Source organism: Chlamydotis macqueenii, chromosome 9 (genome assembly GCF_036417535.1).
Source record: "Chlamydotis macqueenii isolate bChlMac1 chromosome 9, bChlMac1.mat, whole genome shotgun sequence".
In the NCBI taxonomy this organism is placed as follows: Eukaryota; Metazoa; Chordata; class Aves; order Otidiformes; family Otididae; genus Chlamydotis; species Chlamydotis macqueenii.
In genome coordinates, this window is record NC_141564.1 from 8,906,051 (window position 1) to 8,921,378 (window position 15,328).

Consider the following 15,328-nt stretch of genomic DNA (forward strand, 5'->3'; position numbering starts at 1 on the left):
TTCTACAGGCGTTTAGCTAATCTGAGGAAAGAATGACATTTACTTTCTGCTGTTTTCTTTGTGTAGCTGGTTCTCTTCCGATTATTTCAGAGCCCCAAAACTGGTGCCATTATCAGTAATCCCAAGGAACAGAAGTAAGCCCTACAACACCTAAATGGCATGAGGCACATCCATGTAAAGACAGACGCAGAAATCAGACAGAAAGGCAGACCCTACATCACCCTCCAGCTTTGCCCCGTTTGAACATGTCAAGCTGTACACAGTTGCCTGTCTTGTCATAAAATCAGTTTCAAACCTTTTTTTTTGGTCAAGTAAAGAAGTTTTTTTGTTTATGTTTTCAGAGATGGTTTATAAATAATACCACTCAATTCCTTTAAAAATAAACAAAAAGATAACCTAGTCTCTCCTTTCACAAAAATCTTCCTTCCTGGAAAACAAGTGCTCCTCTTGGACTGAACATCTATCTATATCTACAGCACCAAAGATGCATTCAGAGCAAACTGAACATATGAGATGTGTCTGACAACTGCTAGTTTTAGATCAGTGTTACTAAAAACCATCATTGAAAGAGAGGAAAACAGAACCACCCATCTGCATCATGCTCCCACACGAGTGCTGTGTTTTGTTCCCGGAAGCCAGGAACTCATTAGCAGACTGTAACAACTCCAAGTCTGCTGACACCTGCATTATGGATATCGAACGTATGCATCTCAGTGGCTGAGATTAAGTGGCTGACTAAGCATTTCCCTCTGCATCCAAGGAGATGTAGGTTGGAAACTGCTTTCTCACTGCAACAGTATATATAGATCATGTCCAGGTTAGCGGGCCACCTAATCACAAAGAAGGCAGCTGGCACTACCTGAAGCCACAGAGGCAGAGTAAGTTTCTGCTGTCTTCTGAGTGTAACTATGGAGGAACAGAAGAAGAAAAACGCAATTTCTAACTAGCAAGAAATCTGAAAGAACCATTTCACAAATCAAAGCAAGAAAGAACATACACATCAGATGTGACAAACAGCAAACTGAGCTCATTTTTGTCTACTGTTCTCTTAATCTAAACAAAAATATTCAGAGCAAAAGGATACTGGTTCTTTTTAACTCAAAATGAAAACAGCTGTGAGATACTTTATTAGTTTTAGTTTCAATGTTTCTCTCCAAAAAATGAAAAACCTAGAGAATAGTTACCTTAGCAATTTTCCCCATTTCACAGATGTTTGCTTTCTCATCTTCAAACTCTCTAAAGGCTTCTTCAACCCTAGCAATGATCTCTTCATGATTAGTGTAGACATTTGGAAGTCCTTTAGGGAAGTAGAAACGTGGAATGTTTATTGACAAAGGGGTACTGCTGGTGGCTTTATTCACAGGCAGGAGAGTGCAAGGGCTAACTGCGGAGTTCAAAGGGACTGGGGATGAAGTTCCAGGTTTCTTCTCTTGTTTACTTTGAACCTGAAAATACAATGAATAACAAATACTTTTTAACAGCATGGCATACCAAGCAGGAGAAAATCATTTGTGCTCCCAGCGATTAGAAAAAAAAAAATTTAAAACACCAACAATTAAACTAGAGCACAGGGATAAAAATATATGTCTCCAGTAGCCAACTAAAAACTTCTGGAATATCAAACATTGCAAATTTCAGATATGGCACATCTGCTTTTATGTAATTTCTGTGCATTTTATGTATGTAGCTGTGGATTATGATATAATATAGAATCACAAGAGAAGACACTGCAATTCAGCAACATCACAGAACAATGACAATGCTATTTCTTCTTATGCTGGTCATTGTGTTGTCATTCTGCACCATAAACAGCTAAGCATCAAAATCTGGTCTTCAGTATTTCCCCTTAGAACTACAACAACCACCCACACAAACATCTTGCCTCATGTATGAGCAACCTCACGCTCATAACACAGACATTTTTCATCCCTTGGGAACATAATTAATTTTGCCAAAGTATCACTTCACAGATAAATTAAGACAACATTTGCAAGATCATATTCTAAATTTAAAGAAGCCTTTTATTCTATGCCCAACTTGAGCAGTCCAAGACTTGATTTTGTTTGAGGCACTGCATACTGGCAAAACAATTTTTACCTTAGGAATTACGAGCAGCCAGCACAGTTTATTGTTGGGTACCCACATGACAGAGCATGCAGGGTTAGTGCAAAATGCAAAAGGTCTGTTAACAAATCCATCTAGAACAGTCCTTTTGCAGGCAAAGCACCCAAAAAATTCACTGAATCAGCACCTGCGTAATTTACTGAAAAACAAGGAGAAAACTGGGAATTGCAGCTAGGCGTTCCCTGTGCCTGTTTGAAGGTGGTCTTTTCTCCCGTGCCCGCCAGCTCTTTTTTTTCAGTAGCTCTATCTCCTATCACTCCTCTCCTGTCTGTAATAAACATATGGCTGATATGGTGATGCCCACCAGATCACCTTCGAATGGAGCTCTGCTGTCTTCTACTTCTAGCTGTGTATCAATGCTTTTCATAAAAAGCATTTGTATTTAACTACATAATGAGATCTTAAAATAGGCAATTTTTCAGACATGGGAGGGAAGTTTTTTAAAACTTTGAGAAGTAGTTACAGTATAAGCAGCAGAATTCAGATGCTGGAATGCCGAGGGATGACAACTTCCTACTCTCCCACGAATACACACTTTCTTGGGAAAAGGCGATAGGCTTGCCTATTGCACAATGGTTCAAATGCAAGAGTTACTATTAATATAATAACATGTGATAAGAGGCTAATAAGGCAATAGTCAAGTAAATACAGCTGCAACTTTTCATTTGTTTATTCTAACTATTTCAAAACAAAATGGGTTTAGGATAAAGTAGCCAGGACTGCATTGACTAAATACAGAAGGTGGTATATGATGAACTGACTAAACTCTTTGCCTTATTATTTTCCAGAAACTTAAGAAGTTTTTTTCTTAACTCATACTGAACACCCTAACTTGCCATTCGTTTTCTCTCAGGAAGGTAAAGAAGTGAAAATTGTAAAATCTTCCTTAAAGCCCTGTTTTTTCTGCATTTTAGAATATTTATAATCCATTGTTCAGAGAGCTGTAAAATGAGAGATGGAAGGATTTTCCTCCTCTTCACTCCTCCATTTCTCTGTTCTTTTTTTAAACGGAGAGGACCTCTTCCTTCTTCCAAACGCTCTCCCATTTCAGAAGCAGGAACACATGTGCTTGCACATACACACCAGCCCAAACATACTTTTGTACTGTAGCTGCTCTGTGCAGAACACACTAACCTGAAGCTTGCGTTCCTTTAAGTCCTACTCTCCTGCATCTTGCAACACAGGAACAGCAGAAGATCACTTTCAGCCTCCAGGTTTTCTGAGTGTATCAATACTCGTATTCAGAGTCAGTATGGCCCTCCATACAGTGCTCAACCTTTGGAGAACAAACCTGATAACCACCATCTGTTCTTCCTCCTTCCCTTCACTTCTCCTGCTCTCTCTCATGCACTGCACATCTTTGTGTCTGATCCTGAACGATGCTGGTGGAAAGAAGGTCAAAGGGTCTGAGGCTCAAAACGTTACTGGAGCTTAAGAGGGTTGTGGGACAGGGTAAGCACCAGCCCTGGTTACTCCATCCCACAGTATGGCAATGCAGATAGGGGACGTGAAATGGTGGCTGGGGTTAAGCTGGGGAGGGGAAGGGGTGAAGCTGGTCACTCGCTTTAGGAGTGGCAGCTCACGGGGTTAATAGAAGACAACCCTTCCCCTGGCTTCCTTTTGCTCTTTACTCAGTCAAGTAACAAAAGCAAAACCAAGACAAGGCTGAACGTCTCTGGGGAGGGAGCACATGGCCCCACAGTAGCCAGTGTTGCATGTCAGAGGTAGATGAAGATCCACTCCCCTCCCACAGCTGTCTGCTCCAGTACAGGAGGCTAAGCAAGAGGGGTGAATAGAGCTTCCCGAGACAGGCCTTCTCAAGAAGTCTCCATCTGATTGGGAAATAGTGGGTTAATGAATTGGTGTGTAATTCAAGCTAAGGATTTGACTTGGAGGAGAACTTACACACACCACCACTTCTGCTTTTACAACCTGCCTCCCACCGTGTCCGCCCTGCCTAGCTAGCAGCTTTTCCAGTCACGACCCAACTCTACTCAGTTTTCACTTTCTGGATTCCAGTAGAGGGGAAATCCCTGCTGGCCTCTGACAGCACCATATTCATACAAACAATGCAAAGCTGTTAAAAGACAATGAGGTGCCAACTCCAGCCACTTGACTTCTATAATAGGACTTAACATCAGTTAAGTCTTGAAGACCTACTTCTCTGAAACAGGTTTATTGCTCATTAATCTCTTCAATGCACACATGCACTCCTAGCTGTCAGGACTGTGAGGAACTAGAAGCAGTGACTCAAATTTAACAAAAAGGTCCACAAACCAAAAGGAAGCAAACCAACATTGTTCCATCAAAGGACCCTGACTCTTCACAGTAACAACATATCCCCTTCTCTTACAGTACAAGCAAATGATAAAATTTGATTTATTATTTTTTTTTTAATCTTGGAATGCTAAGAGGCATCCCCAAAGCACACCACCACAGGAGCACTGTGCAATTTCCCTCCTTTTCTGCATATCACATACATACCAATATGGCACAAGACTCGAGCTGATCACCCTGTAACACAACTCATCCACTTTGCCGTGGCCTCCACCTTCTGAAAAGCAGAGCAACTAATTTTCCTCTAGGTACTGACAAAGTCAGCAACGCTTGGTACCAGCTCACATAACCCGCAAGTCAGGACCCCAGAATCTAGATTAAATTTCCTGATCCACAACCACAACACAAGGCAGAAGGTTAAGTATCTATAGGAAAAACAAGATTGCTGCTAAGCTTCAAAGTCACGAGCCAGTTCAGACATAGGTTTACAGCTGACCTTCCCAGGAAGCCTGAATCACTGCTCTGTTCAAGTCAAACAAGGTGGAAGCACTGCTCACGGATGGCTTCTTTTCAGAATACTCCATGAATGGAAATAACATTTTTGAACTTTGTCTTCTTCCTTGCCGTGTAAGGAATGAGTTGTCTACAACAACACAAAGAGAAAACAACAAGCAGCAACTAGCTCTTGAGGATCCTGTTCCCTATAACATTCCTGCACATTAATACTCTGGGACGGGTATAACCAAATGTCAACTGCTATGGAGACAGCATTAAAGTGAGTTAATTACAACTATTTGTGAAAAAAAAAAAAAAAAAAAGTGCTATGAGGGGAAATTCTGTGGGAATTCCTTGTAAAAAAAACCTTAAATGCTGTTTGCTTAGTGGAACACATTTCACCAACAGGGACATGCATATTCAGAACAGACAACTAAGAAAGGAACCTACAGATACTATAATAAATCTTTTAGCTTTGGTACCAATAGCTAATAGACTAACTTTTAAAAAAAATTTTTGCTAAAGAGGAAGGTGAGATTAAAGCCCATTTTTAAATACTGCTCTATAGCCTAGTGTAATTTACCTTAACTAAAATCTGTCTATCCACTACATCACTCGCCAGTCATACAATGTATTTACAGACAGACTAAAATAGTGACATCTGCATTATAAATAAACCAGACAGAACTACAGCCTCACTGTAGCTACACAAACAAAGCACAGAGACTCAATCTCTGCCATCCAGGCCTGTCTCTCAGGGACTTGCCAGTCCTAGTAGAAAACTCCATGGAAGGAAGCAGTACCACAACAAGTGCTCAAGTACTTTCTACTCGTTCCTCCTGGCCCCAATCTCCAATAGGATTCTAGATAATAAATTTACCAGTTTATTGGGTTTTTTCCAAATGGGATTCTGTAATCCTCTTTTCTAGGGTACAGTGACTCAGCCTGGTTTCTTGCAGTCCACAGTGTTGACTTAATGTCTCCTTCCATTTTCCACAGTTCTCGTCTAATGGTAACTGGATACAAGCCATCCTCAAAAATCATCAGTTCTCCTGAGCTGATTTCTATCTGTCGCCTGAGACTTTCTCTTCCTTTCTTTCCCTGAAGCCCTTTCCCACCATTGTATCTTTCTGCTGCCTCTTTCTCACCCATCGCTAAGGGCAGTGAGAACAGCAAAGGTTCATCTGCACATGACTCCCAACAGCACGAGGAGGAGAGGCTATGAGAAAATCAGGCTGAACATGAGCCTGCAGCGTTGTCCAGTGACAAACAAGGCAAGTGATACACTAGACTGCATTAGGAGTAGGGCCAAGAGAACATGGGAAGCTATTATCTCCTGTGCCTGATACTACAAGCCTGCATCTGGATTACTGTGACCAGTTTCGGGCCTTCACTTCAAAAGGGATGGAGAGAGACCGGACAGAGATCTACAGAAGGCAAGTCAGATAGCTGAGGTCAGAAGCACGTGGCAGGAGAGACTATGGGGCTGAGCTTGTTTAGCCAGGCAAAGAGGAAGCTAAGGGAGGGGCTAATCACAGCCTATAGCTCTTTGAAGCACAGTTACAGAGAGGATGGACCCAAACTCTGTAGCGGTACATAGTGTAAAGGCGGCAACAGGCATAAACTGCAGCTTGGGAGGGTTAGGCTGGACAGTAGGAGCATGAATTTAACTAAAGGTAGTACAGCCTGCAAGAGGTCACTGGAAGGGCATGGCAGGAATTCTTATCCTTAGGGAGTTTTCAAGAATCAGAGAGAAAGCTTTGATGTGATCCAGTGTTAGGAACAGTCTTCCTACAAGTGAGATGTTGGATTAGAGACCTCCCTTCCTGCCAACACTGCTATGAGAGGCTCCCTGATCCTTCCATTAAAAGTCCTGCAAAAAAATGAGCATGAGGACTGAAGTTTATAGCCCTTAAGAGATGTGGGTTTTAAAAAAATCTTCTCCTCCCTTACCTCCCTGACCAACATCTACATCTTCCACAAACTACCTGCCACTCATCTCTCTGCTTCCTATTACCGCCTTATTAACGCTCCTCCTGCTAGCACTTTTTCTGCACTTAGGGAGCCCAATTACCTCTGCTCTCAAGTCATCTCACACTAACACACCCAAGCCACAAGGCACAAAAATTAACATCTCACTGCTGTCAAGTGGGAGAACTCCAATCTCTGTCCTCCACCCCCAAATGTACATTGTCACTGTGTACCAAGTGCCAGCTCCAGAGCTTGTCAGACCTCTCTGTGAACCCATTTAACCCACCTGGAAAGGCTGAAAGTGGACTTTGCTTTGTTGCTGGATGATATTCTACCATGTTAGCGAGTTAAGCCAGCTCACAGAAAGGCCTCTAGGGTCCAGTACAAGACAAGGGTGATAAACAATAAAGAGGTAGCAAGAAGGTGCGAGTACTGGAAGCAAAAAACATTTTTTGCAGCTGCAGTTGCCCACCGCATTAGTTCACTCGCCTGGGATCTGCAGCCCCAGAGCAGTTATTCTCAATGCATTCAGCAGTGAAGGTCACTGCTCCTACTTCAGACCAGGCAGAAGGCTCACGTACCAAAGGCTTGTCAGTTTTTCCAGTTGGTCTACCAGATCTTGTCTCTCCCTCCAAACCTGATTACGTCCTTAGGTGATCAGACTAACTCTGGAGAGCAAACTTAGCTGTGCTGCATGGCCCTTGTTAGTCTCTTCTAAATTGCTCATGGTCCCCGCCCAAGCTATTACCACACATCATTACTTCATGCAGTTCTCCTCTAGGGAGTGAAAAAAACATGTTCCAGAGATTAACCTCATATATGTGCTTCAACCTGCCACCAGAAATCATTAAAAAGGAAAAAAAAAAAGTCTACAATATACTCTGTAGCAATTTTAACAGCTGTTTCTTACGAAACAGCTGCACTGTTCATAATTTCAACTTTTTAACTTCCTCACTGGGTCGCTGACTCTTTAAATATAGATGAAGCTCAAGATGGGCTGATTTCAGCATATTGTGACCCCCTGTAAATCTGGGGTGGCTACATGCCCATTTGCTATCCTAGCATAAATTACTCCAATCTTTTGCCAGTTGTCCCAGAAAGTGAGTACAGCAGCCGGAATTTATCAAGAAATATAGCTGTGGTACCGCTTCCATTCTTTGTCTACATCTCTGTGACCTTAAGGGTCTTTTCCATGATTCTATTATCTCCTTCAGCCACAGCCCAAAGATAGGAGGAAACAGCACAAAGCAGCACCTTGTGATGGTAAAATAACAAATGCCAAAGCCAGGTAGGCTGGTCTGCGCACAAATTTGTACAGTAGGGAGCATAACCCACTAAATACAGCAGAATGTTGTGGTTGTTCCATGTGCAACAGGAAATATCCAGAGCAATCACATACACATGTAGGGCTTTTCTTACCAAAAACACAGAAAAGATTTAATAGTCTTACACTACCTCTCCCTATTAAAACACTGCCCTTGCTGTTAATTTTTCCCCTTGTTTACAAAGACATTTTAACTCTGCAATCTAAGCCTGGAAGGTTTATTTTTAAACCTGCTGGTATCTAGCTGCAAATAACTTTCTGCAAATAGACACGCCTAGAGGGGACACAGTTTGATTCTCTGATCCAATAAAAAATACAAAGCAACAGAAAAAGAAAAAGAAATGCCAAGCATCCAAACCTGGGCCTGCTGGAATGACTTCAGCCTCCTCTTGAATCGAGATGGAAGAACAAAGTCACAGCCCTTCGCAAGGAAAGCTAGCTCCCCTCCTAAGTCTGGGTCCCTCCGCAGAGAACTCTCCTTGATCATCATCCTGGTCAGCTCCTAAGCAGATGTTGCCCTTTCCAGAATGGGCACAGGGACTCTGTAGGAGACCACGTCAAGACCAGTGCGTTGCTTTCTTGGTTTTGATTTTTACAGGCAAGAAATGGCAAATGGCTTCAACATACTATATCTTCTCTCTCTTCACAAGGACAACATCTAGAGATTTTATCTCACTCCTGAAGCCAGACCTCCCTTTTTAAACTGATATTCAAAGTATCTTTCAGTACCACCAGGATCTTCTGCCTTCTTGTAATACTTTAATTGAGAAACATGATCTACAACAGAATCTATTTCCCTGCTGGCTACATGACAGACAATCTGTCCTTGGCTTGTAATAGGCCAGGGGTAATATGGGAAAGGAAGCACCCACCACCACTACCAAGAGTGCTAAAATTAGATGCGCCGCAGAAGTGGCTAAATATACCATCTTCCCCAATAGTTCTTACTTTATGTGCTTCAGTGCTGAAACCTGAGGTACAAACTTGCATCAGACTCGGCTACAGTTAAACCACATGCTCTCAGCCAAGGCCCGTGCGTGTATGATGCCAGTGGTTTGAGGTCCTTGCTTCTGAGGTGATGAAGTAGAAGATCAGCATTAGTTCCCACTCTAGACCAAAGGTTGTAATTTTCAAAAAACATCAGTTTTTCCTTCTTGCTTGGAAAAAACAAATAATCTAGTTTCTTCAACGCCAAGCAAGCGCGTAAGGATGATCTTGGATAATAAGCTCAGGCACTGTAAAGTATTGAAGGAAATGGTTTCATAAAGACACCAAAACACGTAATTCTTTTTATTCACTTTTTCCATAACTCTCAGAAGACAAAGCAATTCTCAGTGCACAGTAGTCTACTCTTTCTTTGCACAACCTTGAGCAAGCAGACTTCAAACTCTCGCTCAGACTTTGTGTAGGCTTGTTAAAAGTACACTCTCCCGCTCCTATCAGGACAAGGGTGCTGAACAAAGGCCTAAATCAAATTATTACTCCACAAAACAAACACACACCTAGTCCCATGGCCTCCTTTCCCTAGCTGACTTTAAAAGTCCTAGCTACCTTGCCAGTTTACCTTCTAAGCTTAGTAATACAGAACAACAACTGATTTCTAGCTAGTAGAGCTTGCTTTTATCAAGATACCGCGTTTGAAATGAAAAGGTCTCACTGAGCCTCACAAACAGAAAGCTCTTATTGGACATGTGCCTCTGATGTCCTTTTCCTGGTTTCCTGCAGAAGGCCCAAAGTTAATTCAACTACAGCATCACTTAATGCGACTGGATCACAGACAGACACAGAAAGAGCCTATCCAAAAGGATGCTCTTATCATAGATGTGCTGACATTCACAAAAGGAATTTTTAAAATGTCTTCATAAATCTGTATCAAAACCTTCAAGTTTATTTTCTCTCCTGTTGTTTCTCAATCATCAGGTCATGGTCCCACAACCTGGGCTGTGGAATCCAGCTCTTTACGGAAGAGGATTTGAACAAGAACGTAGCATAGTTTGCTGTCGCTATGCTGTAGCATAGTTGCACTGTAGCTATGTCTGAACCACGCAACCTGGGAGCTGAAAAAGCTCTGAAGTCCAGATATTCATGGCTACAAGTCTGAAGAATTACAAGGTTATTACAACATCATCAGTCCACTTTGCCACGTGCCCTACAAATGAATATGAAGCCTAACAGAGTGGTAGGATGAGAATGGGACTGAGAAAAGCCCCAAAAAAGAAAGAGGCAGGCAGGAATGTTTTAGCTGGAACTACCACTAAGTGAAAGATATACAGATCTATATCTATTCAGTTTTGGAATAAATTTTGTTTTTCTTACTCTGACAATTTTCTCTAAACATGAAGGCAATGCCTAAAGAGCCCACAAGGCTCCACCATACTGGAGCCCTCACATCTCATATAGCAGTATGTCAGAAGGTGATTTATTTTAAACCATCTGTGGCAAGTGTACTTACTTCATCTTCAATTGAACTTTTACCCTTCTTACAGACTGCCACTCCTCTTACAAACTGCAGAGGAAGCACAGACCAAAGAACCTCTAATTTCTGCAGCTGCATCCAGACCAGCTACAGTGGGCTTTAAAAGATGTATCCATCAGAGACATATTAATCTAGCAGCCACATACTTTTCATTCACAAATTAACCAGCCACAAAAGATCCCAGAAGTTTTGAGTTTTTTGCACTGATAACATGAAAAAATACAAGTAATCTGGAGGCAAGGCTTGCTGTATCCAAATTAAAATTTTTTTGCACTACAGCTGGTTCTTCGCATGGTACTTCCTATCCTCAAAACACACAAGGTGGGTATAAATAAAAACATAAATATAAAGTACTATGAGAAACTGACAGTAAGAGAATCTTGTATCAGCAGTTAATTGGACAAAAGTCACAGCAGAAAAAAATCTGGTATCAACAGCCTACAGATCAACTGAACAAACTGCAGTCAAATTTAGAAATTCCTCTTTGCTATAAATAACCCAGTTTGAAGTGTGAAGGTAAGAGATGTCAAATCTAAAGAGGTGTCAGATTGCCTTCACTAGCCATCAGAACATAGAAAGAATCTCACCTGTGCCTAAAGCTGGAGGCTTAGTCCTAAAAGATTCGGACAACTTAATCATCACAGGACTTTGCTGTACGCCAAAGCCTGGCCGCAACAATTCAATGCCCTCTGCACAGCTGAGAAAGGCACCAGCTTCAATCGTTTTCAAAACAGATTAACCTTCTCTAGCAATAGCATTACTTTTTCTTGGTTTTAGAGTCAATGAGGCTGAAAACCTCAATTTGTATCACTAGGCTTTGTTTCACCTACCTTTAGATGTCTACTTCAAGAAAAAGCAACTTCACACAGCAGACTGTATCTGCCCTGATTACAAAATGTGCCTGTGTGCCATGAACATGCCCTTAAGTGTTTGACAGCAGTTCTTTTAATTCTTTAATTTCATCTGATTTCATTTTTTCCTCTATCATCTTTGATTCTGAGATAGTTTAAGATTCATTTACTATTTTCATTTATTTCAATAACTCTTACCAAACAGAAAAAAACACTTCTTTTTTTTTTACTATTTAGGTTTGGAAGTAATGAATAATTGATGCTTGAAAAGAGTGCAGATTGTACGTATAGCTTAATTGACAGGTATTATGAATAACTGATCAAAACAATTTGTAATATATCTATGATGAAAGCTAATTTTCCAGAAATAAGTTTTACATTATATTTTGGATGCATTTTGAGAAAATGTGATTATCTAATTACAAAGTTAGAGTCCCTATGATGTTATAGAAGGCACTTTTTACAGTTAATCACGCCACACAAGATCCTTCCTAAGCGTATCATTAAATTTGCAAAACAAGGAACTACACAGAAATATGAAGTAACATTTTGAAGGGGCAGAATTACCAAGTTGTCAGGTCAACCTTAACTTTATAGGATTATTAAACAGTTTTAATTCCACTCAGAGCCATCTTCTGACACCTGTTTAAGCATGCAACATAGACATTTTGATACAAAAAAAGCAAGCTGTGTGGCCTTAGCATTATGTTTTAGAGCACAGTGAGTCAGGAACAGATCTGAGAGTCCCAGCAATGCCCACCTCATCAGTCACGCAGGCGAGGCAGGATTAGATAGATGCTACCTAGAGCCAGCCCACAGGAAAAGTGGCAGCAGGGAATGGCCTCTGGATACTTGACTAAGGGCTCTACCATCCGAGCTATAGTGTGGTTAGACAAGGTGGTCTGAAACCATTTATCAGCCCTGCAAACTTGTAAACCCTCTACTCCCAGACCCACAGTCTGTGTCCTGAAATGGTTATATCACCTATTTGACCACAGTATCAGCAACTCCACTTACTAATCCGGCAGAAAACAAACCTAACTAAAATTTATACCTTGTATACAAGCATCATAGTATAAATAAAAATTCATAACCATGCAATAGGAAATAGAGACATGGGATAGAGAGATGGGATGCAGGACTGCTCTTTATGGCTCACTACACCATGAGTAATCCTTTCGAGAAGAGATACACAACAGAGGAAGGACAAAATGAGGCCTCTTTGTGTATCAAATCCTAGTCCTGGTCTCTGCTCCCAAAACTATTCACCAATTTTATCCAACAGCCCTTAAAATAAAACGCATGAGCAGGACTTGGAGCAGAGCTCTAGACTACCCAGACTTGACTCTGAAAATAGGAGGACTGAGTTTCTTACAGACTTTTCTAGGGTACTTTCACTAGAGTACCAAGTATTCTGCAAGCATTAACTGAATTTAAATACTTTGTCAAATTAGCCATCATGTACAGGTGTTAGACCAGGGACACAGAGAGGTTAAGGCCAAAAACATCCACCACTGACTTTTCCAAGGACTATGCATAAGACAACATTTTACTCAAAATGGAGCATCCTTTACCTTCAAAAAAAAAAAAATCCCCCGACATTCAGCACCTACACAGATCAGGTTGGAAAATCCCAACAGCCCCATCTTCACCTTCTTCGCTACTTACTGGTTCTAGTTTCTCCCATTTACCTCACACCTGCCAGTCCACCCAGGCTTCACTCCTTATTACCCTCCTATTTAGAGACAAAAAAACCAAATAAATCTTCAGGTTTTTCTGCTAGCCTGTAGCAGACAACTGAACTGTTTTCACTTATTTATTTCAAAAACAACATATTCAAGCATCAGCTTAAGACAGGCATACAGAACAGGAAATTTAAAAACAAACAGTTGGAAGTTTAGAGATAAGCAACGGAAAACTAGAGCTCAGAATGGGAAATGTCAGACAGTCTAAAAGTATGCAATGCTTCCTGGCCTGCCCAAAAGACGCATGATGCGCTCATTATGTGTGCTGTAAAATTAATGGACTTCTTGAGTATTCATTTCCTAGTTTCTAAATATTTTGGTTTTGAAAATGAAGAGGTAAGTAATTCTATTGTTCTCTGTGGAGAATCATAATTGGTTTTATGATAAAAGGAAAGTCTGTTGCTGATATAAGTTAGCACAGATTTCAACACAAATAGGTCAACTGAGCCAGCAGTCTGGTCTGAAGTGGCTCTCCCTTTTTCATTGCTTAGGATTTCAGGGATATTAAAACTGTCGCAGCCTTCAAAAATGAAGGCTGCACTGTGTTTTCATTGGTATTTGATCTCTGGGGTTTTTGTGTGTATGCACAACTATTTGATAACAGTTTTATGAGCCCTAAGAAAACATAACAAATACTTTACATATTATTAATTCAGGCATATATGCAATACTGAATCAGAGCCCACATGGAGCTCCAGCCAGACCCAGAGTTATCCAGGAACATGGATGTAATCCCTAGGTGTGATACCTAGGGAGGACCTTGTGTAGACTGCCAAGTGTGTGGCCACATCTATACTATAAATGACAGCAAGCCTCAGAGCGAGTGTAGAGCCAGCAGTTCAGATGACTTTTACCTACTTTGCTAAGGGCTGACTCTGAAGGGTACCAACCGCATCCACGCCGTGCAGCGCCCAGCCCAGGCCCCCTCCAGCTCCTCTGGGTCCCCAAGACAGTTATTGTCTCTCATGAGCTTTGGTTCTAGGCATCTACATAAAGCATGGTTTGTGCTACTGCATGGAGAAGAGCTCGTGTAGTATGGGTGCATGTTTTATGTCCACAGAAGGCAGGCTGGGGGCAAACCAACCCACAGGCTATGTGGGTGATGAGAGGCTGGTAAGAGACCAGACTGATAAGCTATTTGACACTGTAAATGCATCCAGTTATCAAGCACTGTAGAAAAACTGCCACAAAGTCACTATCACTCTTTATCAAAGACATTTTTGCTTGAAGTTCAGGAGTTAAAAAATTTTGTAAATTAACATACAAAGCAAGAATAGCTATTGTAAGAGATCGCTTTAGAGCTTTTGGAGCTGCTTGATTATACATTCTTCAAGGAAAAAGACTCTCTCTTGTTGGAAATATCAGACAAGGTTGTGCTCGCTATTTTCTGTAAGCAAAGATGCCTAGAGAAACATCAGAAACACCTGGAGAGCCCAGTCTAAAAAGATTGTTTAGGGTCAAACACACCCCACCCACCCCCTTTCCAAATACCTGTATTTTCAGGAAAGTGGAGAGTTTTGAAAACATGCAAGTGATGCTCCAACTGGAAGCTGTGAAAGTTCATTTATAACCTGGGCACTTTTAAAGTGTCTATGTGGAAGGTGGATTTTGGAAACTGAAGCCTCCTCTATACTTTCTGCGCACTTGGAAGTTTGTCACCAAGTCATTTTGAAAGTTTGGCACTTGTTATCAAATGAAAAGCCCTGAGGGCTGGACAGACAGCCTTGGCTTCCCTCTACAGCAGGCTCCCATGAAGACCCTTTTTCCTAGGTAAACCTAGTCCTCGTTTGAGAGATACAAGCTGTTGGAATCTGCTCGGAGATGGGAAAGGGAGAGGTGGAACATTCAGCTCCCAGGGAGCTGGTGAGAGGCAGTCCAATATCTGCTCCCAGGAATAAAGTAGTTACCTGAAAAATTGTTTCTATGCTCTACTGTATGTGACCCATTTAAACCACAAGCAAACAGCCTACAGGAGCTCCTACCGGCAGGAAAGGAACAAGCTCAAAGGTGAAACTGCATGTCAGGGCTTATTTTGTTTGCTTAGGGGTTTTAGTTTCCTTTTTTT

General features: G+C 41.4%; 1 protein-coding gene across 3 annotated transcripts in view; it reads right to left on the bottom strand.

The window, feature by feature from the left end:
• Positions 1-15,328, bottom strand: part of PPP2R3A (protein phosphatase 2 regulatory subunit B''alpha) — a 55,950-nt gene that overhangs the window by 25,327 nt on the left and 15,295 nt on the right. For 2 of the 3 annotated variants that reach the window (XM_086754557.1, XM_086754558.1), the window contains one exon: positions 1,185-1,445. In XM_086754557.1, coding sequence (XP_086610683.1) covers positions 1,185-1,445 — 261 coding nt within the window. Of the gene's footprint in view, positions 1-1,184; positions 1,446-8,549; positions 8,863-15,328 lie in introns of those variants that run through there. The other variant, XM_086754559.1, reaches the window with a different exon arrangement.